The sequence below is a fragment of the Paramisgurnus dabryanus genome, chromosome 10 (assembly GCF_030506205.2).
Source record: "Paramisgurnus dabryanus chromosome 10, PD_genome_1.1, whole genome shotgun sequence".
Classification (NCBI taxonomy): Eukaryota; Metazoa; Chordata; class Actinopteri; order Cypriniformes; family Cobitidae; genus Paramisgurnus; species Paramisgurnus dabryanus.
Window position 1 is genome coordinate 16,354,520 of NC_133346.1, and position 19,829 is coordinate 16,374,348.

The 19,829-nt window shown below is 37.0% G+C and overlaps 3 protein-coding genes across 6 annotated transcripts in view; 1 reads left to right on the plus strand and 2 right to left on the minus strand.

Annotated features, from left to right (window-relative positions):
• Positions 1-215: 215 nt before the first annotated feature.
• tlx3b (T cell leukemia homeobox 3b) lies at positions 216-6,109 on the plus strand. The gene is made up of 3 exons (XM_065290773.2): positions 216-953; positions 3,088-3,325; positions 4,969-6,109. The coding sequence occupies exons 1-3, from the start codon at positions 509-511 to the stop codon at positions 5,180-5,182; spliced, it is 897 nt and encodes a 298-aa protein (XP_065146845.1). The 5' UTR covers positions 216-508; the 3' UTR covers positions 5,183-6,109.
• A 2,581-nt stretch (positions 6,110-8,690) lies between these two features.
• On the minus strand, positions 8,691-13,007 carry npm1a (nucleophosmin 1a). 2 transcript variants are annotated; one of them, XM_073816039.1, is made up of 11 exons: positions 12,863-13,007; positions 11,506-11,585; positions 11,265-11,384; positions 11,054-11,147; positions 10,389-10,495; positions 10,253-10,293; positions 10,063-10,159; positions 9,887-9,967; positions 9,648-9,773; positions 9,459-9,533; positions 8,691-9,379 (listed from the first exon to the last, which is right to left on the minus strand). In XM_073816039.1, exons 1-11 carry the CDS (start codon positions 12,900-12,902, stop codon positions 9,329-9,331), a joined length of 912 nt encoding a protein of 303 aa, XP_073672140.1. In that variant the 5' UTR covers positions 12,903-13,007; the 3' UTR covers positions 8,691-9,328. The 2 variants fall into 2 exon arrangements, with proteins under 2 accessions (XP_073672140.1, XP_065146698.1); XM_065290626.2 differs by having other exon boundaries at positions 10,247-10,293.
• A 269-nt stretch (positions 13,008-13,276) lies between these two features.
• Positions 13,277-19,829, minus strand: part of kcnip1b (Kv channel interacting protein 1 b) — a 51,765-nt gene continuing 45,212 nt past the window's right edge. For all 3 annotated transcript variants that reach the window (XM_065290623.2, XM_065290625.1, XM_065290624.2), the window contains exons 2-8: positions 17,718-17,842; positions 16,913-16,982; positions 16,456-16,526; positions 16,248-16,355; positions 16,037-16,141; positions 15,898-15,960; positions 13,277-14,475 (exon numbers count right to left, since the gene is read on the minus strand). In XM_065290623.2, coding sequence (XP_065146695.1) covers positions 14,428-14,475; positions 15,898-15,960; positions 16,037-16,141; positions 16,248-16,355; positions 16,456-16,526; positions 16,913-16,982; positions 17,718-17,842 — 590 coding nt within the window. In that variant the 3' untranslated portion in view covers positions 13,277-14,427. The remainder of the gene's footprint in view (positions 14,476-15,897; positions 15,961-16,036; positions 16,142-16,247; positions 16,356-16,455; positions 16,527-16,912; positions 16,983-17,717; positions 17,843-19,829) is intronic.

The following is a 19,829-nucleotide window of genomic DNA, read 5'->3' on the forward strand; positions in this document are numbered from 1 at the left end:
TGTACATATAATTCGTAAGCTAATATAATGATGTTGTCATGTCGATAATAAAGAGACGCTTGACCATCAGACCAATACAGAAATTGAGAAGTAAACGATTTGCGTTTTTAAAGAATGATGTCACAATGCCCGTTATGTTTCGTGGCTTGTAACAACATGAAAGCCAATGAGGAGAGAAAGATTCGCCACTGTCCAATCAAAGAAGAGAAGAGCACCACAAGCTCCGAGCAGGGATCCAGTGGGAAGAGAGAGAGAGAGACCCCGCAAGTGCCAGAAATCTGCCAAGTCCTCGTGCCAAAAACTTTTCATCCACAGACGAATGCGTCCAAGCCATCTCGAGTAAAGACTTCTACCTGCTGGACTAATAGAATACTAAAGTAGATAATACGGACGATTCTCATTTACACAAACGTAGCGTTGTTGATCCATTTTGCAATTTTAGGACAGTCTTAAATTGTCTGTGGAATAGCCTAAACTCAAAGGCGCTGGAAAGGTTCGGGTGTTGAGGATGGACCGAGCCCCAAGCTCCAGCCCAAGTGGCACCAGTCAAACATCTCAACCGACCCAACATGAACCCATCAGCTTCGGCATAGATCAAATACTTAGCGGTACCGACCAAGAGTCACAACAGAACTCGACGAGGAATAGTTCAGAGACGAGCAGCAGTAGTACGAGCGGAGGCAGTTATCATCTCGGGAGTCCAACGGGAGCGAGCGCAACGCCATACACGACACTAACCGGCACGTTTCACGGAATCGCGACTCCATACGAGGACTCCAGTCCATATGGAGTGAACTTGACCCTTGCACCCGGAGGAGTGATTAGGGTTCCGGCTCACAGGCCCCTGACCGCGGCCGTGCCTCCACCCATGGCAAGCGCAGTACCCGGTCTTGGGAGCCTCAGTTTTCCCTGGATGGACAGCAGTCAACGATTCGCAAAAGACAGGTTTGCAGGTAAATAAATATTTAGTATTTCTACTTTGTTCTGATGTTACCTTCAATGACAATAAAACGCCAGATCTCATAATTTGGGATAGGCCTAGATATTATAAATAAACAGAGTTTTAAAACTTCTATGCAGCGCGTTTTATGTAAATTAAACGTATCTGTGATGTTTAAAATGTCGGTAGTAAGTACATGTATTTCTAAAGTATATAATTCAAGAAACACGGAATTTAAAGACTATTCAAGTAAAACAAATTAAATTTGGGAAATTACTTGATGTCATTGGACAACGGACACTTGTTATGCTTCCCGTATTTAATTTAATTTAATTAATATAGTCTAATTGTATACAAAGTCTCCACGTGATGGCTTTATTAAAAGAGAAAACTAAAAAGAAAAGCCACATCTTTATGTAAAATTTTTTTTTACTATTGCCAACACATTAGCAATACTACAATAATAACAAGGACATGTAGGCCTATGGCTATATAATAGCTAGAAAATTGCCAAATAGTTTGAAATATCGTGATGATTATTATTTTGATTATTCTAGTTGGTAACACAAAGCATTATTATTGTCGTTAAACTGCGATAACACACAACACAGCTGTGTTTATGAACCCACAAATAGCGCAGGCTAAGTGTATAAAAACTGTGAAGAGTGATTGCAGTTATTTTAAACTGTGCTGCTGTTTTCACGTCAACGCTATCATAAGAATTAATTGATGGAGGTTTCGATCGCGTAAATGTTACACCGTCTGCCTGGGAAACTTGATCCTGCATTTCGGCAGATTGCTTGAATGGATGAGGCTCTGTAACTCGTTTTAGCTTTGACCGTGAAGGCAGAGTAAAAGCATGAAGCACCTGAACCGGTTACAATCATGTTAGGGGAAAAACGATGAAAAAGGGCAACAGAGAGTCAACAACTCAAAGCTTTCCGCTTAGGCGGAAGTGAGCATCTTTTACCAGACATTTTTGCAAGAATTTACTTTTAAAACATTTATAACAATAAGGTTGAATTATCACACGTGTAGGCTAATTTACAGATCTCATACGAAACGCGCAATTTTAACGCACAGGCCTATTTAAAATAAGAGTAGCCTTATAATAATTAAAAGCGCGTTTTTATTATTCACTCAACACAGCTAAGTAAATAGGGAGGTATGCTTTATTTAGTGTAGACACCTTTTTTGCATATGAATGTAAACTCTTGACAGTTTTAAGCTGTCACATTGATCACCAGCTTTCTTTATTCTGTAGCAAATGCAAAACGCTATGCCGTTAGAAAGACGTATCAATATTTCAGAAGCTTTATTTATTGGCACCTAAAGGCGCTCTCTCTTCTGCGCTGTGTTTTTAGGTAATAAATAAATTAGCAATATACTGAATTATACGAATAAACTATACAATCATTAGGAGAACAGCTGCTGTTTGCATTTAATGCAACATTAATATGTTTTGTGTGCAGATTGTAAGCACTTGTGTAACCTGAGCACAGGCCTCTCAATAAATACTAAGAGCAAAAGCAATCCATCTATTTATGATGTTTCCAGCATGTTTCAATCAATAACATAAATCACCTGAAACTAATTTGACATCTAAAAAGTGCATGATGATATGGGGTAATTAAAAATATGAAGAGCACAGTTTTCCTTTTGTTTAACAAGAGGCAGCAATTTGGGTTTAATCACCACACATTTTCACAAGCCTTAAAAGCAATAGCTTTATCACTGTAGAAAAAGCTCTTTATTTCTTAACAGTCTTTCAAGGAAAGGAAATAAAGATCTAAAAGCGCATTTTCCAACCTAAAATATTAAAAGAATCAATTTTCCTTTGTTCCTTCATTATGGGAATGTTACGCATCTCGTTTTGTGGGACTGGGCACACTGTTCTTGCAATATTTAAAAATCTAAATTAAATCAACATTTCAGGGAATAAGAAAATACATTTATTGGTTAGCAGTTTTGAATATTAATTTAAAGAAATAAAAAAGATCTTGGGTGGGCGGGTGATTTTGGATATTGTATGAGTATGCTGTTCTACTAAGAAATCTTATTTAAATAGGACCATAGGCTATGTGAGACTCTGTCCTGTCCTGCTGGCCTCCCATCTCTTACCTTAGCTTTTTCCTTCCCACTTACAGCAGCTCTGACCCCATTCACAGTGGCCCGGCGTATCGGCCACCCGTACCAGAACCGCACGCCACCTAAGAGGAAGAAGCCCCGCACGTCCTTCTCCCGAGTGCAGATCTGTGAGCTGGAGAAACGCTTCCACAGACAGAAATATCTGGCTAGTGCTGAAAGAGCCGCCCTGGCCAAAACTCTGAAGATGACAGACGCCCAGGTCAAAACCTGGTTTCAGAACCGCAGGACTAAGTGGAGGTGAGACAAAAAGAAAAAGAGATATTAATACTCATGTAATATCTTAATATCATAATGAAACAGAGAAAACTAAGACAAATAGATTAAAATATGCATCATGTAACCAGGCTTGGATGACAAAGCACAACAGAACAAACTTACAATTAAATTCCCAAATACACATTTTTCATGGTTTTCCCTGAAAATGTAGTTAAAATTCAACTTTCATTAGCCTATATACTTTTACAAACTTTACACAAACACCAACTAATAATTGAATTAAGCAGAAAATGGTTGGCTATATGATTTAGGCCTTTTTGAATAATATAACACTACTATATTAATTTATTTATCATACTTACTCATCCAGAGACTTACAATGCATTCAACACACATTAAAAACAGTTCTCTGCATCAAACCCATGACCTTAGTTACCGTTGGCATGTCCTTCTAGTTGCAGGAATTTCATCTACTGAATCTGCACCTGGAAATATAAAAAAGATTTAATATTAAAACACAATAAATCTAATTAGTGTCAGGAATCACACAGCAGTAAATACTGTTTGAATTTTTTTAAAGGAAAAATGTTTAAAGCAAATACTGTATGTTAAAAATGTGCCATATTTTAAACCAGAAGATCTATAAACTACAAGTGAACTAAATCACACAAATTCAACTACACTGTAAAAAATATGTAATGCTGCATGAAAGTTTAACAAATTGGTAATGCAATATATATATTAGTGGTCCACCGATATTAAGAAAGCTGTATGGCCAATGGGACGATATGAAGCCGATATAAAACAAATGTTATTACAGTAAATACAGAAATTTGGTGAAACTAAAAAAACATTTGTTATGCATAACATTTATAAATATACACTGTAAAAAATTTACTGTAATTATGCAGCTGTTTTCCAGAAAATTACTGTAGAAGATAAAAGACTGAAAATGTTTCACGTTTATTTAACTTTGAACAAACTGTTGCCCATAAATAACATAAATGTAAAATCTACAGTAAGTTACTGGCAGCTAGTTACCAGTCATTCACAGTAATACTGTAATTTCTACAGATTTTTTTTACAGTGTATCCTTTTAAAGTTCTTAAAACATTATTTACAAGACAATTAATATGGATCTGATATCTCACAGTACTGTTTGAATAAGTGTGTTGAACTATAGTGAGTTGTGTGACATAATGTCATGTTAAAAAGTGAATAATGATTGGTCATTTTACTGTCTGTCAGACACGAAGTAATAGAGAAATTACTGGTAGAAAAAATTATTAATAAAAATTCAAAATATCGGCAGATCCAAATTAATATTAATATTATTTAGTGTAGCAAAAAAATCACACGATTACTGATTCGTTCCTTTAAAAGGTCAATTATTTTGTTAGTTTAACTTGATGCATTAGATTGATGTTAAATATTTTGACTTGATTAAATTTGTTTATTTAGATGTTAGCACGTGAAGTGTATTGCTTACTCAAGTGAATGACACTGCTTATATACAATTTAGTGCTGTTTGATGGATTCACCCCAGTAATGCTTGGTGTAAATATAACCAGATTTGTTTGCATTGTAAAAAGAATATCTAATTTTATTTACTGTCCATTTTATCTTTCATTGAACTCATTTCTTCTCTCCATTTCTAATGCCAGACGCCAGACGGCAGAGGAGAGGGAGGCAGAACGCCAGCAGGCCAATCGCCTGATGATCCAACTCCAGCACGACGCCTTTCAGAAGTCCTTGTCCGACTCGGTTCCATCTGACCCGCTCTGCATCCACAACTCATCACTGTTTGCCCTTCAAAATCTACAGCCTTGGGCCAGCGAGGAAAGTGGCAAGCTTGGCGGTGTGACCTCACTTGTATGAATATCAATGCTCGGTTTTTTTGATGGACCAGGATGCTGGTTGACCTTATCTCCATGCAGCCGAGAGACCTTTCCATTCCACAAAAAAGTGAGGAACTTATTTTGGCCATCGCACAGCAGGCGAGCTCACATAAATAAAATGGTTCTGCATTTTAGGAGCATCTGCAGAAAAAAATATGGACTTGATGAACGATGTGTGTGTGTACAGAAGATTTTCCCATTAGGGTCAGTGGCAATGACCTATAGAAAGGAACAGGCCATCTCCGCTGACCCTCCAGCACTCCACTAACCTACGGACTAACAGCCGCATTACAGATCCCACGTTCTTCTCCACCATCCATTTGTCCGTCCGCACCCCTGTGTAGTTTCTCCACCACTCAGAGCCGCACAAGATTAATGCAGAAGTAACATCTGATCAATTATTTATCATCCGAGTTGCACAACCTTACATGCCCCCCATCTGGCCATTTGTGAAAACACATAAACAGGACACAAATAGAAACACATGCTCTCAAATCATCCTTCCTGTCAAGTTTCCCTCCTGAATTATCCACCTGGGTATTAAACCATGATTCACCTTTTCAGGGTCCAAGGGCTAACCAGCTACTTTTTATGGAGGCACATCCAAACCATTTGAGGAATAGCATGTATCGTCCAGCTCGCGCAGAGTAGCTGCAATTTATTTTATCCGTTAGATTTGCTCAGCATCAATTCCAAACAGCTCAGAGGGAAACTCGGAATACGATGCTGGGACACAAGTGTCCGGCGAGGGAAAGAATGCATTAAGATAAAAGATTTACATGCAGGTGGATGTTGGATGCTCCTGTGATAAAGGTGCGCTGTTGCATCCCAAACCGTGTATCATACTTTGTATTTGATAAATATGTAAATAGCAGACAAAAAGTAATAAACATTCTGTTTTGGCATTAACATAAACTGTGTGTTTTGCTTAGTTTGTTATTACCCTAATGCTTTTGGATCAGGCATAGGAGAGGCATTTTCCAAATCCCCAGGCAGCACTCTTCTCGAGAGTAATGCCTTGCTTTCAGAGCCAGGTCCACCCAAGTCTACCACCGTGCTACACAACTTGATCGACAAATAAACACTGAGCCCTGGTAGTTGCCTGTAGTCGATTATGCCTGCCACAGCAAAGAAGCACTTATGTCCTCAAGCAGATAAATGCGAGATCCTGTGGGACCATAAAAATGCCTTTATGCCCTCCGCAACCAACCCCCTACTTCCAAAGTGCTGACTCTAGGAAACTGACCTGTTTTAAAGGGCTGGGTGGGGGTAAATGGAGGAGTGTCCATTATAAAGTGATTTAACAGACTCCTTACATTATAATGCTGTTGAAGTCTCCGCAGGGTGAACCTGTGGAGTCTTGCCACGGCTCTTTGCGGACAGATGGTTAGCGCGGTGCCAGGTCGACGCTTTGATATGGTGGGTAAATAGAGTACAGTCACTGAGTCAGGGCCACCCGAGAAAGCCTTTGATAATATTGAGTCGATGCTAAGAATATTTACACCGGAAGTGTAAATCTACAGCAATGACATCACTCCTACAGTCACTCAGCTGGATTCATCAAAGACGCGAACCTCTTTATATCTTTTAAAACATAAAAATGGAAGTCCACGAGGCTCTACTGTAAGTTAAGTGAAATTACGTCAAACTGGTCTTTCCCGCGCATTCGTATACCGACAGTTCATATTATAAATCACTATTTTAAGCATACCGTGGCGTGGTAAGGTGACAAGAGGATGTTGTTGTGAACCTCAGGTGTCGTATGTTCTTGCTCAATTGCTTGATTTTGGTATTGTTTTACCCAAAAAGTTATTGCAGCATTAATAGTTCAATAATGCTTTAGCGCCCTCTGTCGGATATTACGTGCAAGCGCAGCAGTCTATACAATTGAGTTGACTTACTTTAATGAAAAACCAAACAGCTTTATAATTTAGTAGATAATTTCAGTGATGTGTTATTATTGCCACCATTTTAATTTCATGAACGTAATATTTAATTTATGTCGAGTGGGAAAACTGCAAGAGTCAAACTTACTGAATGTGGGGCACGAGTCACGACGTTGCTGGATCTTGAGAGCCACACAATTTCCACATATTTTTTTTACCAATGATTAAACAGAACATTTAAGTATTGTAATAATAACGTTAAGGTGTGGATTATGATATTTAGGTAAAAAATAAATGGTCACGTGTCCATATAATCTAACAAACTGATATGCTTACCCTGCTGCAAAAACAATAGAAACCATCACAGAATTTCTAATGGTTTCTATTAAAATACCATTAGCTTTTACTATTTAAACCACAACAAAATTCCTTTTTTGTAGTGTGTTTTGGGGCATTTTCCAGTAGGAGTTAATGCCCCCACCAATAGAACCAAACACATACCAATAGAGACCCACAGAGACCATTACAGTTTCCATTACAACCAATAAATCCAGTAGAATTTGTATGATGGTTTCTATTTATTTTTTATTTTTTTGCAGGGTGGTATTCCTTCTAGGGCCGGATTCCTGGACAGGGTTTAGATGAATCCAGGCCCTGCTAAAAAATAAAACAATACACATCATCACAGAAATTCTATTGGTTTTATTGGGAATTTTACTGGTTCTAATGGAATATGGCCCAAAACACACTACAGTGTATTGGTCTTTGTTGGTCTCTAATGGTATGTACTGGTTCTGTGTATTGGTTCTAATGGAATATGGCCCAAAACACACTAAAGTGTAGTGGTTTTAGTGGCAAAAGCTAATGGTTCCTATAAATGGCTTCCATTCAAACAGGTATTTTAATGGAAACCATTAGAATTTTCGGTAATGGTTTTGTTTTTTCAGCGGGGGGGGGCTAGGCTTTCGTTATATTAGGACATTTAAGTAGTTTTTACAAAGAAACCGTACAAAAAACAATGTCACTAATATGTGTCAAGATTTGTCAGTACCAAGTGTATTTAGAGTGTGAATTTCATAAGAGTACATATGTTAAGTTCTAGCTCAAAATACCATATATATAATTTATTATAGCATGTTAAAATTACCACTTGGTAGGGGCGAGCAAAAATGTGCTGCTTTTGGGTGTGTCCCTTAAAATGCAAATGAGCTGATCTCTGAACCAAATGGCAGCGTTGTGGTTGGATAATGCAGATTTAAAGGCGGTATTATCCCCTTGTGACGTCACAAAGGGAGCCAAATTTCAATGACCTATTTTTTACACATATGTAGAGAATGGTTTACCAAAACTAAGTCACTGGGTTGATCTTTCCCATTTTCTAGGCTGATAGAAGCCCAATTATAGCACTTAAACATTGAAAAAGTCTGATTTTCATGCTATGACCCCCTTTACATTAAGGCAGATCAAATAGTCTGGCACTAAGGTAAAGCCTGTCCAGGAATCGGCCCCATAATGTTTATATAATATTAGCCATTGCACCGTAGTAAAAACACTTGCTTTACATTTCAAAAGGCTGACTATAGTAATGTCACACAAGATGAAGAGAATTCACATTTGAATTTTAATCAAAGGTTCAAAAGTCTCTGTTGTGCTGCCAAGATGTCAATGCAGACTCTTGATATTAACTGCAATATACATTGCTGACATTTGGATTCTTTACAATTTGCAAAAATCTATCCCAAACATCAATTTATAGTTACAGAATACCAACATTTAAAAATAAAGTGAACTGTTGAAATACTGAAATTCTTTAAGATTCATTGAAACCGTTCTGGAACAAAACAGCTCAAGCCAAACTTCAATAAACAAGCTTCTCTTACACATGCCATCATAATACAGCAGGCGATCGTTTCCATGTCATTTAAAAAAAAAAAAAAACTACGGACGGGAAGAGAAGAAAAACTCATACAAAATTACAGTAAGCCTGAGAGATGGGTCAAAATCTTCTGCTCGATGAGTCTCACTTGAATAAAAGCCTGGAAATTTAAGGCCACAGTCCATGGATGACATGACAGAGAAGAGGTTGGACTGCAAATTTCATGATCGGAGTCTCTATGAATGGAATGGCACGGATTTGAAAAAACTCAAGGTTGGGGTTGAAAAATAAAAAAATACAGGTTCCCTCCCAGAAAACAGTAAAATCATGGGTCATGAAAAATAATTTAACCAAAATATGGCAATTAGTTCTTCTCTTTAAGAGTCTGTTTCCATTTCCAAAGCTCTTCAATGACCTTGGAGAAACAACAAAATGGTTAGATACAAGAATGCACATTTATATTGCCATCCAATAAGATTTAGTAAAGTACATACCTTAGCATCAGTTGTTTTGTAGCAATTCTTTATATAGTTCTCAAACTTTGGCTGTAGTTTTGGCATCGCTACACCCTATATAAAAAAAGTGAAGCATCATCAAGATTACGGTTAGTTTTTTACTCTGCAGCCTAGTCAAACATTTTCCACAATAAATGCCATCAAAAACAGAGACGTTCAAAAACAAACCTTTTCAACTGCAGCCTTAATCTTTTCCTTGATTTCTGGGACGGTAAAAATTCGCTGTGGTGTTTTGGGTGACTGTGCTTTGGGCGTCTGTGCTTTGTCCCCCTTGTTCTTTTCTGGAGTCTTATTCTGTAAAAGCACACGTCACAACAAATCAGACATGTACGGTAAACTATAGGTAATCAGTTTTAAGAGCTAAGGCGAGATGCTGTAACTCAATGTGTAATGAGAGAGGTACTAACCGGTTTAGCAGCTGGTGTGCCGGGCTTTGGTCCTTTTCCATTCTGTGCAGGGGTCTGTGGTTTAGCTGCTGGCTTCTTTTCCTAAGACAACAAGGATGGAGTTGTTCAACTACAGAACATGCATTTCAAATTACACAAACGAACAAGATTTGTGGGGCCTAACTGGCTTATCTTACCTTTACAGGTGTCACTTCTTCACTTTCCTCATCCTCCTCATCATCATCTTCGTCGTCGTCCTCATCGTCATCATCTTCATCGTCTTCCTCATCATCCCTACAAGAAATGTTGAAATTAGTACGGTCAAACATAAAAAAGTAAGTTGATACCAGTTTAAATACAAAAACGTAATAAAACACTTACTCATCATCTTCATCCTCGTCTTCCTCTACATCCATCTTCATTTTTTTCTACAAGATTAAAATTGTTAAAAAAAAAACAATCAGCTGAATTACAAGTGATCGCATAATGCAGGCTGTTAAAAAACTCAAAGCCCAGAACTTACTGAAGGTTTTTGGGCTGCTGGTGCTGGCCTCTTCTTAGATGTTGTCAACTCCTCTTCTTCCTCCTCTGCCTCATCATCTTCATCAAAAGACTGGTCTCCTCCCATGACTGAAAGAAACAAGATGATACTTTTAAGAAATCTGCTGGCAAAATCTAAGCTCGCACTGTGGTACTGCCTGGATCATTAATGTTCACATGCTTACTGTGAATGGCCACAGTTATTAAACTTGCTAATAACAAAGAAATTTGAGCACTCCTCCTTTATGCCATTCCAGCATCTATGGCTGTATTCATGGCATGACAAGTTAATCTGGACACAGGTTGGGGGAGGGACAATTTGGCATGCCCATGTTTTAGTAAAGTAAACCCACACTAACACAGGGAGAACATACAATCTCCACACAGAAAGGCCACCTGACATAGCCGGGGCTCGAACCAGGGACCTTCTTGCTGTGAGGCAACAGTGCTACTCACAGAGTTTTTTATATTTCAAAATATACGTATGAAATATACATATACGCCTATATGCATCAATGCATGCGGGCTCTTAAAAACAAATAGCTAGCAAGATTAGCCATGTCGCTGAGATGAACGGGAATGCTAATGCATGGCTTTAATCAAGTAAAATAGACATCTTTATTAATCGCAGTACTATGAAACACTTACTGACGAGATGCTGTCCACTAATATGAACTGGACCGGACCCAGAGCGTAACCGGAACACAACAGGTGGCGTGATCTCAAACCCACCCAAACTGACCTGCATTATAAATATGACAGGAAAAAAACAATCAACAACAGCAATGCCAACATATGAACGCAAATTATATGAAAATAATACCATACATCAATTTAAAAAACAACTGCTTGAACTTACACTGGGAAGGGTAGAAGGCTTGAGTGTGGCCAGTACTGCTTTTACTTTCTGACCTTCTACGTCCTGTCCTTCAATTTCCACAACATTCAGTTCATCTTTTGTTGTGGGATCGACACAGGCCTGCATAAACATAAATGGGATAAGAAGTTTTAGAAATGAAATATTATAAATGTTAATAAAACAAAGTTACATGAAGCACTTAACTACTAAGTTACAACTTGTAGCTGCAAACCATACCCACCATTCTGACAGACAACTGATGATCAAAATCATCATCTTCTGGGTTAAAAATGATATCCTTTCCTGCCTTCAGCTCACAACCTGTAAAATAAACCAGTTATGGATCAATCCTACAAGAAAAATGAACGTAGTATAATTCAGTATATACTGTAGTAAACCATAGAAAAATGTTGATACTACAGTAATTTTAATCCTACCATATTAAAGTATACTACAGTAACGTTATCATCAACACACATTATAGTAGTATACTATACCTTTAACATTGTGTAGTAATTACTGCAAAACACTAAAATTTATCATATAGCAAATACTAAAGTGTACTATAGTATTTGTTCCACGTGGTTTAACTGCCAAAAAATAAGCGTATATTCTTTTCTGCATGTTGGGTGGGATGAAAGGGATTTAACCACGTGGTTTTTGGTAGCCAGCATAACACGTGAAACCACGTTGCGCTGTTAAGTAGCCTATTACTTAAGCATTTAAAATGGGTAAACATTAATATGCTACTAACTTACAAATCTAAATGCTGTGTCGTTGTGCATTAACTAAAACACTAGACAACATGTGACGACGTTTGCATAAATGGTTTCTGTTTGATCAGAATAACGAGGACGAAGTGATATTAGTACGAGTAACGATAAACAATGTAATAACTTCAGTGTTAAGACATTTAAATAGGGTAACGTTAGCCTAACCACAACGTTGAGTTTTTGAACCAGCGTGGGCACGTTTGTCGGTCAAAATAAAATAAGCATATTAAAGCGGTCTTATCCTAAAAACACCACAACATACAGGACTTGGTAAATCTAATAGAAATCCATACAGGTTGATTTTTATTTCATTTTAATAGAAACGCTATTTATTCTGATCCAACACGTGTAGCACAGTGACGCCATTTTGAAGCGCCCAGGACGGTGCACGTGTTAAAAGAACGCGTGCGATTAGACACGAGTGATTTTTGCTCTAAATGTGAGCGTGGATGTGAAATATAAACTTACTTTAAACTTGTCAATTTAGGCTATAAATAATACATCTAAAAAGGTGGTCGATCAACTGCTGACTACCATTATAATACCGCTTAGTAACCGATTAGCAAGTGCTAGTTTATGCTAACTTACATACAACTTAATGCATGTGTTACATTTTCTGAGACCGGTTTCAGAGCCCATTCAATGCAGTTTAAATATGAAACGCGATGCCAAACCGTTTGTGATCTGGTGATATAACTTAACTTTGATTAATTAGAAGGCTAAGTTACCCAACTTTAAGCCACTCTCAATTTACTTCAACTGCGCATAAACCCGTTAATGTTTCATGTGCTCGCGATCTGACAAATGCATTTATGTATTACATACCGTAAAGGAAAGTCTGGGGACCCATTTGTTCTAGATCCATCTTTGATATGTTGTTTCAGCGTCTGTATGGAGGGTGAAATGTGTGTCGTGCTTTCCTTTCGGCTGGAAGAAAGGAGGACAGACACACGAGCCCACATTGTGTATATCCCGCCCATTACTGTGACGAGCATCCGGTCCAGCCAATAACAGAGCTCTATGTAAAGATTGAGGCGTGGTTGAATGTACAACTACACCTCTGATACATGATCTCTTGAAGTCTTTTATTCTAATATTATTACAAACGAACCACTTTAAAACCTTTAATGTGTACATTTTTAAAACATACATGTATGTACCAACATTTAACATAAACCCAATTTACAAATAATTCTATAATAATATTCCTAATTATAATAAATAAACCAAACTCAAATGCATGGTTATTCCACAAATGCTTTTAATCAGGTTTAACTGATTTACAGTAATTTCATATCTTATTTTTTATTTTCCTTTTATTCGCCTCGTTGGACATTTCTTCATGTGGCACCATACTTACAAATATATACATAGCTTATGTTTATAATGATTGCCATCAACATAAATCATCTGTTTTTGAAAAAAAAGTACGGAACGGTATCAGGGGACAGTCGAGAGCGATACTTCCTCTTAAATACTCCTTGTATCCGCATACTTGCACATACAGACACACAAACATAGACATTTGAATTGTTTTCTGACCTGTTTTTAACTCTATTGGCCGATATATGAACATAATAAGGACCACTTTAAATGTTCATTTTCATCATTAGTTTCCCCTATATTTGTGACATAAATTGTAAAACGTCACAAATATAGTAAAACCTGTATAAACACATTCCTTTGGGCTTAGTGCCACCTTGTATAGTATGATCTGAAGGATAAAAATTGCTAAATAGGTACTGGGACAGATAGACATAAGCAGATGAACTATAGACAGCAATGACCGACAACACAAGACACAAAGTATCCCACATAAGCCATAAATAAATCATAAAATATATATATTCACGCTTTAAAAAAATTCAACTTTGATATTTGAAGGCCAACATTATTTTCAAGCAACTCATAAGAAACATATCCACAGTTTTTTTTATCATGCAAGCTCTTTTAGTAAGAAAGCAAGCAAAGGAGGCCGTATGCCTGCTGGATGCAATTTCAGGAGACCATATGGAGAGTCCTGAGCTCTTGGGTCAAGCAAACGAAAAGCCTGAGATGTTCAGAGTGATGTTTTTTTTTGCACAGAAGGAGGGTGAAGGGTAATGATGGCCACCCAATAGTCAGACATCACACAATAGCTGTCAAGCATACAGTATGCAGTCTTCTGTTGGGAGGTCTGTCTGTATAGGGCTAGATGGATCAACGTGGAATTTTGGCTGGTAACATCCGAAAATATCACAGTTTACAGGAAATAATATTAAATATATTACAACGCCAAAAAATAGAAAGACTGCAGACTCATGCATCTGTCCATCTCACAGTGTCCCCCAGTTCAACAATATTCTCTATATGTAGTCCATTATTTTTTGTTATTTTCTTGTTGAAAAGCCCTACATCACATTTTCAAAGAGCTGCATGGATTTCATCATATTTTCATCCTGTGCAGAAATGAGAGAGAAGAGAAAATGTATGTTAGAATGAATACAGACATGCAGTTCTTCAGTTTGACCACACTGAGGCAGTATAATCTATCAATGAAACTGGATCTCATTGCACTGCAGAGGTTTACATCCAGTATGTTACCCCTGTGTACACTTTAAGGAAATTGCTTTCACTTTACATTCATGCATTTGGCAGACACATTAATAAAAAAAGTTACTTATAGTGCTTCAAGCTACACATTTTTATCAGTTTGTGTGTTCTCAAACCAACGACCTTTGCATTGTTAAAGGATTAGTCCATTTTCTTTAAAAAAATCCAGATAATTTACTCACCACCATGTCATCCAAAATGTTGATGCCTTTCTTTGTTCAGTCGAGAAGAAATTATGTTTTTTGAAGAGGACATTCCAGGATTTTTCTCATTTTAATGGACTTAAATGGACCCCAACATCTAACAGTTTTAATGCAGTTTATAATTGCAGTTTCAAAAGACTCTCAATTATCTCAAACGAGGCATAAGGGTCTTATCTAGCGAAACGATTGTCATTTTTGGCAAGAAAAATAAAAGCATGCACTTTTAAACCACAACTTCTCGTCTTCCTCCGGTCCTGTGATGCGCCAGCGCGACCTCACGAAATATTCTATAGATGGTTTCATCGGACGCACGTGATACACGTCTGGATCCGAACCTTACTTCCGGTTTCGTTTTTTTAATGGTCTGACTGGTTGCTAAACTGATCTCTTGAACAAATGCCTCGTCGAAAATAACAAATGTTTTGGTTTCCTAGGTAATCTATGTGTTGTTTTGTTTGCTTGTTATATAAATAAACTATGTTTAAAGAATTTGTTGTTATTTATTATTAGCGGAGTTTACCGGAAGTTACGTGCGGACTGCGACAGCGGCTTGTTTATGTTGTTACCGCTGAAACGGTCTATATAATAGAAGTTGTGGGATAAAGTGCATATTTTTTATTTTTCTTGCCAAAAATGACAATTGTTTTGCCAGATAAGACCCTTATGCCTCATTTGGGATTATTTAGAGTCCTTTAAAACTGCAATTTTAAACTGCATTAAAACTGTTAAGTGTTGGGGTCCATTAAAATCCATTAAAATGAGAAAAATCCTGGAATGTTTTCTTCAAAAAACATCATTTCTTCACGACTGAACAAAGAAAGACATCAACATTTTGGATGACATGGTGGGGAGTAAATTATCTGGATTTATTTTTTAAGAAAATGTACTAATCCTTTAATGCGCTGCTCTATCGGTATATCATTCTTAATAGCAATTTTATACTATACAATAAATGGTTTTGATAGATATTATAATATTTTGAATTAAAGCACAATGTAAATAAGTTAAGCGACCCACACAAGAGCTTGTAAATCATTTCTAATTATGTAAACTATCTGAATTTACCTCCTGGCAGGCAATGACAAATTCCTCCAACGTTACAACCCCATCTTTATTTCTGTCCATTTTCTGTAGGAGAGTAAAAATGAATTTAGTTTCTGCTGACATTTAACACATTCTGACCTAATCCAAACTTAGTACTGACCTCAAAGAAAGTATCCACATGCTGCTTCGGTACGTCCCCTTTTACAGCAGGGTAAGTGTACTTGCCCATCATATCATAAATGGCCCTCACTATCTCTGTCATTTCCTATGAGGAACAGAATGACATTAGTTGGTAACTGAAATAAATGTTAGCTTTATAGAAGTGCCACACACACACACACGCACGCACGCACGCACGCACACACACACACCTCTTTGCTGATAAATCCATCTCTGTTGATGTCATAAAGATGAAATGTCCATTCAAGTTTCTCTCTGACTGTCCCACGCAGTAGTGTTGACAGTCCCATCACAAAGTCCTAAGAGAGATAGAGAGACATGCAGAAAAAATAAGCAATTGTTTAATGATGTAAGAAACATACAAAGTATATATTATTATGCACAAGCGTTGTTTTGTACCTCAAACTTGATAGATCCATCACTCTTGGTGTCAAATGCATTGAAGAGATAATGTGCATATGTACTGGCATCTGGAAAATAACAACAATATGAGGACCTTCACTCTAAAAACAAACGGTGCTATATAGCACCAAAAGTGGTTCTTTGCTCGTAATCATAGAAGAACCGTTTTTAGTGCCATATAGCACCGGTGAAGCACCGGTGAAGCACCTGTGTAGAACCATATAGTGCTATGTAGAACCAAATGTGGTGCTATAGTGGTGCTATATGGCCCCTATATGGTTCAACACAGGTGCTTCACCGGTTCTTCACCGGTGCTATATGGCACTAAAAACGGTTCTTCTATGGTTACGATTCAAATCAACAGTTTTGGTGCTATATAGCACCGTTTGTTTTTTTAGAGTGTTTATATCTCTGGTATGGACATATTATGGGGTCTGTTTACATAGTAACATACCTCCATGAGGAAAAAACTGTGCGTAGATGTGTTTAAAGGTGTCTTCATTCACTACTCCACTTGGACACTCCTGGGGATATAAAGGAAGTTTATATTATTGGCCATATTGGCAAAAGTACAGCTCTCACAGACTGTATGCCCCCTGGTGGTCAGTAACATAACTGCAGGGGTCCAAGGTGTCCGTATTATTTTACAATTATAAAAATATTGATAAGATATTGTTTAATTTACAAATGTATAAAATATTTAAAAAGCATAAAGAAAATGTGTATTATATTTTAATAATTTTAAATTTAAATGTAACAAAAAATAAATAAGATGTTGTTGAGTAGCTGGATAGGCAACATTTGAAAAATTTTATGCACAAAAAAATCATATCAATAAGCTTACTCTGTTTTACAAGCCATTCTTTGATTCATTATTTTAGCATGGCTGGAAATATGATGAAGGGGTAATACTAAAAAATGGAGCTGCTGTGTGGGTGTGTTGCATGATGGGTGTCTAATACAGCATGTGAATGCTTGTGTTGTGAAATATGACTATGTTGAGTGTTGCTGCAGGCCAGCGTGTAATGATTAGTGACATGTTGGATAATGCAGAAGGAAACAATTCGAGTTTACAGAGTTTTAAAGATAGATGACACACGGCAAATAGAACCAGAGGGACTGGATATGCAGATGAGATATGATGATTCATAAAGGAAGTCATTACAACACTATCAGCTTATGAAACGATTTCAAAATGTGTCATAAGAAATTCGAGGAAAGTAAATGTCTGCAATGAAGCTTGAATTAAGGCAGCGTACGTTTTTGAAACCTCTGTAAAGGACTTGTAGCTCTTGCTTGGTGAAGTTAGTCTGTGCCTCGAGTTGCTCCAGACCTTCCGGCCTATGACAGACCATCGTCATCTCCAATTCATCATCTACCGTATCTACAGAAAGATGGAGAGAGGCGTGTCAATTTTGTGTTGATAGACTGTTGCTGTTTCTTCCCAAGGGAAATAAAATTGAAACAAATGAGACAGCTGTTGACATGTGGATGCCGTAACTCATATGGGTCTTACAAGAATTTAAATGTTTGCAGACAGACGCTAAAACTTTAAAAGATTCAAGATACTTTAACAAAACAAGTGAAATGTAATTTAAAAAACTAATCGTAAAATTGCGGTAATTTATTGTACGCTGTAAAAAGTAAAAGCTGCTCTACTTGCTAACACTAAAAATATTGAAACATTTTCAACTTAAAGTGAGAAAATTTAAGTTTACAAATGTATTACCAAATTGAAGTAATTTTATTAATTGATCCAACTTTTACTTTTTAAAGTGTAGTCACATCAACTCTTTCCCCACCAGCGTCTAAAAAAAACTTGCCCGCCAGCATTTTTTATGATTTTAAGTTTAATGCCTTCCAGAATTTTCTCCAATAAATATATAAACATACAATATATCAAATGAAAGAACAGACCCTCTGCTTTTAAACAAACAAACAAAAAAAAATCCTATCATCCTATCTTCATTTGTTCTCTTTTTATTACCTCTCAAATATGGGTAGGTTCCTTCAAAAATACAAAATTTTGAGCAAAAAAGCTGAAATAATGTCATTTTTGCAAAGGACTTTTGTTAGTGATCAGATTTAGAACGATAATTAAAAAATACACAGAGTTTTTACTGTTTTTGAATAAGTGGATGCTTAAGTGTTTAATTGGTTGGGTAGAGCTCCACCTAGTGGACAACAGCGGAAATATAGATCTCAGTAAAAACAGGGAAGCATCATTGGCAGAAAAGCATTTGTTCTAAATTGACAAGACAACATGTCGGGGAAAGAGTTAATACAGAAATGTATGGATTTAAAATAATGTTTTTTAAAGGGACACTCCAGTTTTTTCTATTTAATACTTGACTCTTCTGAAGATACATTGTTTTTGATTGTGTATCGTGCAATGATATTACGCAGTGCCCGAAAATAGTCCCCAGCTATTGATAGTTGCTATGTTATGGCAGCAAAGTCCTTGATTATTACGCCAGAATAAGAGTATTCCTAGCCATATCTGCCTAGAAAATCACAACTTTTAATTTTCTGTCGGTCTTAGTACACGAAGTTTTAAATAGGAAAAATATTGAAACTCTTTGGTCATTTTTGAGCGCGATGCTAATGGTCTAATCAGATTCTATGGATTGTGCTAAGCTATGCTAAAAGTGGTACCGCCAGACCCTGAGATCAGCTGAATGGATTCCAAAACTCTAGGCGAGCTGGAAAATGTATTTTAAAAAAGTGGAGTGTCCCTTTAAGTCTATATATTCTCAGTTTGGCAAAATCGTACAAAAACTACCACCATTTAAAAAGATCCTAATATTTGGGTACAAACATGTATACATTTAGTACCAGCATACACAAATATGTGCTCTTCATGTACTATTTTAATGAGGGTGCCGCCCCAGTGACAACTTTGTACCTTTTTCTGAGAATGTAAAGTACAATCACATGGTACATTTTAGTACTTTGGGGCTGTTTTGGTTGCAAGAAAGCAAAACTTGGTAACAATAACAATAATGGGGGGCAACATAGGACTTTAATGATATGATCAGAAACAGACAGTTCCTGCTTCCCATTTACAAATCAGAAACTCTGCTTAAGGCCACAGAAACCTACAGCATACACCTTCAAAGACTTTCTGGTTGGGGTAGAAAGGAAACAAAGATGATTCATGTATCTTAAGACACATGCACACACACACACACGCACACACTTACGTTGGTATGTGGTTTATGGGGACAATTCCATAGAGGCAATACCTTTTATACTTTTAATCTATGAAAAAGTACCACTTAGTATGTTTTTTAAGATGTTCAGTTTACAGGGACACTTCCTGTCCAGAGCTTGCTGCTGTGTCAGCTCTTTAAATGATTGGTGTGTGAAGA

Excerpts from the sequence above, each read along its gene's own strand:
- tlx3b (XM_065290773.2), top strand. The coding sequence starts at position 509 with ATGGACCGAGCCCCAAGCTCCAGCCCAAGTGGCACCAGTCAAACATCT. Across the intron at positions 954-3,087 it reads CGCAAAAGACAGGTTTGCAG|CAGCTCTGACCCCATTCACA; the intron begins GTAAATAAATAT and ends TCCCACTTACAG. Across the intron at positions 3,326-4,968 it reads AACCGCAGGACTAAGTGGAG|ACGCCAGACGGCAGAGGAGA; the intron begins GTGAGACAAAAA and ends TTCTAATGCCAG.
- npm1a (XM_065290626.2), bottom strand. The coding sequence starts at position 12,902 with ATGGATCTAGAACAAATGGGTCCCCAGACTTTCCTTTACG. Across the intron at positions 11,385-11,505 it reads ATCAGTTGTCTGTCAGAATG|GCCTGTGTCGATCCCACAAC; the intron begins GTGGGTATGGTT and ends ATGTTTATGCAG. Across the intron at positions 10,160-10,246 it reads GACGAGGATGAAGATGATGA|GGATGATGAGGAAGACGATG; the intron begins GTAAGTGTTTTA and ends CATTTCTTGTAG.